The following is a 1,855-nucleotide window of genomic DNA, read 5'->3' as shown; positions in this document are numbered from 1 at the left end:
ATCTACTTAATTTTTTCATGCATGTTTATAACCTGCTGGCTGCAGGCCTAATTGTGTGCAGTAAATGTTACAGTATGAAAGTGGTTGAATAAGCTGAAATACCTGTGTAAGAAACATCAGTAACCTCCAGTACTGACTGCAGATACTAATTATTATCATTTATTAAACAGTTTACTCATCTGTACTATTAAAAGCAAAATGCCAACTCTGCTCAGTTTGAGTGTTTGTGCTTGTGTGTCTTTCTATGTGTGTGACTGTGTGTGTGTTGAGACAGGAACCTTTTGGAGTACCTTCCGGACTGGGTGTGTGATTGCAGAAAAATTGAGATGCTGGACGTCACGCACAACCTCCTGTCTGAGCTTCCTTCCAGGTCACTGCCCTTATTTTGTCACTAATCCTGAACCTTTTCTGTTGAACCTTGTATCTTTTAAGTTGCATAATTTGAATGCATTCAACCTTGGGTCCATCCATAAACACAGACATCCAGAATTAGCAAATCAGGTGTTAGAATACACATGGTCATTTGTCCATCTTAAAGAATTTGTTATGGTAAGAGAATCATGAAAAAAACAAGGCACAAATAAGAGCTGGTATCAGTGTCTTTGTTTAAGACTGACTGACTGTAAGACTATCTGTGTCTTCCTGTTGCAACTGTAAAATATGGCCTTCCTATAGTGCTCAGCTGATAGTTACCATTATTCACAGCCAGCCCTGAACACTCAACACAGTCATTTGCATTTGAATGAGACATCAGAAAAGCTTTTGCAAATGAGATAATATTCCTCTACCCACTGTACCCTCTCATGACTTGTGTGACGGTTTCAGGAGAGAATAAAAAGCCGCTGTGTTGGTCTGTTCAGGCAGCCAAGCTGAAAAGGTCATTGATGGATTAGCTTAACAAGTAGTCAAGTTTGCATGGGGAGACCATGTTCTTTGGTTCTTTGCCCTTTTGTTGGTCTGTTCTTTTTTTTTCCTGTCTTAATCTAGCTCTCTAATGTATCTTCTGGCCTCCAACAGACTGCTCAACAGCTTGAGTTTGAGAAAGCTGCTGGCAGGGAACAACCGTTTGCAGAGAGTGCCTGACCTACTTGACCACATCCCTCTGGAAGCCCTAGACCTCCAGCACAACAAGCTAGCCGAGCTCCCTGAGAGTCTGTTTTACAAGGCCTTAAAGTGAGTCAGTCAACACACTTTTTTTCTGCAGATCTGTCTATTTTCTTTTCCATTCTGTCCTCAAAACTATTTATGTTATTACTTTCTTACTTAATTTATCCTTTAGGAGCTAGTTCCTCTGCTTTGAAACCTGCAGTGTGTTCCTTGTTTTGTTGCAATTGACAGTTATTGTATCACAGCTCAGTGTTTTGTAGATGAAGTATAGATTATATGTAGGGACTGTGGTCAAGATCAATGGATCATTCCAGACTGTAACTGGAGCTTAATTTGCCCTCCTGTTTCCTGTGTGGTAAATCACTTAACACCCATTAGCTGTTCAAATGCTCTAATGTACTTTACTGTCTCTAATGCTGAGACCTAATGGCAGTGACTGCTTTGTGCATGATCAATTTCCTGATATGTTCTCTAAGAGCTGCACAGCTAACAATGGAAGGCAGTTACATTCAGGACTGAAACAATATATAGCTATAGAAACTAGGTTGCTAGCTAACACTTTTACATTTGTGTAGACACGGATTTCCAAAAAGATAAAAAAGACTAGTGAGATGTCAACTGTCTTGTAATGTTTACGACCTGCAGAGAAATCATGGTACTTTAATAATGTCTGACTGTTGACAAGGTACCCTCATCAGTTAGAAGGATAGGTTTTATTACTGTTCAGTATGTGACACACACACACACA

General features: G+C 39.8%; 1 protein-coding gene across 2 annotated transcripts in view; it reads left to right on the top strand.

Annotated features, from left to right (window-relative positions):
* phlpp2 (PH domain and leucine rich repeat protein phosphatase 2) overlaps positions 1–1,855 on the top strand; it is a 37,257-nt gene that overhangs the window by 25,610 nt on the left and 9,792 nt on the right. For both annotated transcript variants that reach the window (XM_035652008.1, XM_035652007.1), the window contains exons 11-12: positions 275–370; positions 1,018–1,173. In XM_035652008.1, coding sequence (XP_035507901.1) covers positions 275–370; positions 1,018–1,173 — 252 coding nt within the window. The remainder of the gene's footprint in view (positions 1–274; positions 371–1,017; positions 1,174–1,855) is intronic.

This window comes from Morone saxatilis, unplaced genomic scaffold (assembly GCF_004916995.1).
Source record: "Morone saxatilis isolate NCDOM2014 unplaced genomic scaffold, NCSU_SB_2.0 Contig11, whole genome shotgun sequence".
NCBI classification, from domain to species: domain Eukaryota; kingdom Metazoa; phylum Chordata; class Actinopteri; family Moronidae; genus Morone; species Morone saxatilis.
This window is presented reverse-complemented; position numbering and strand designations above follow the sequence as displayed.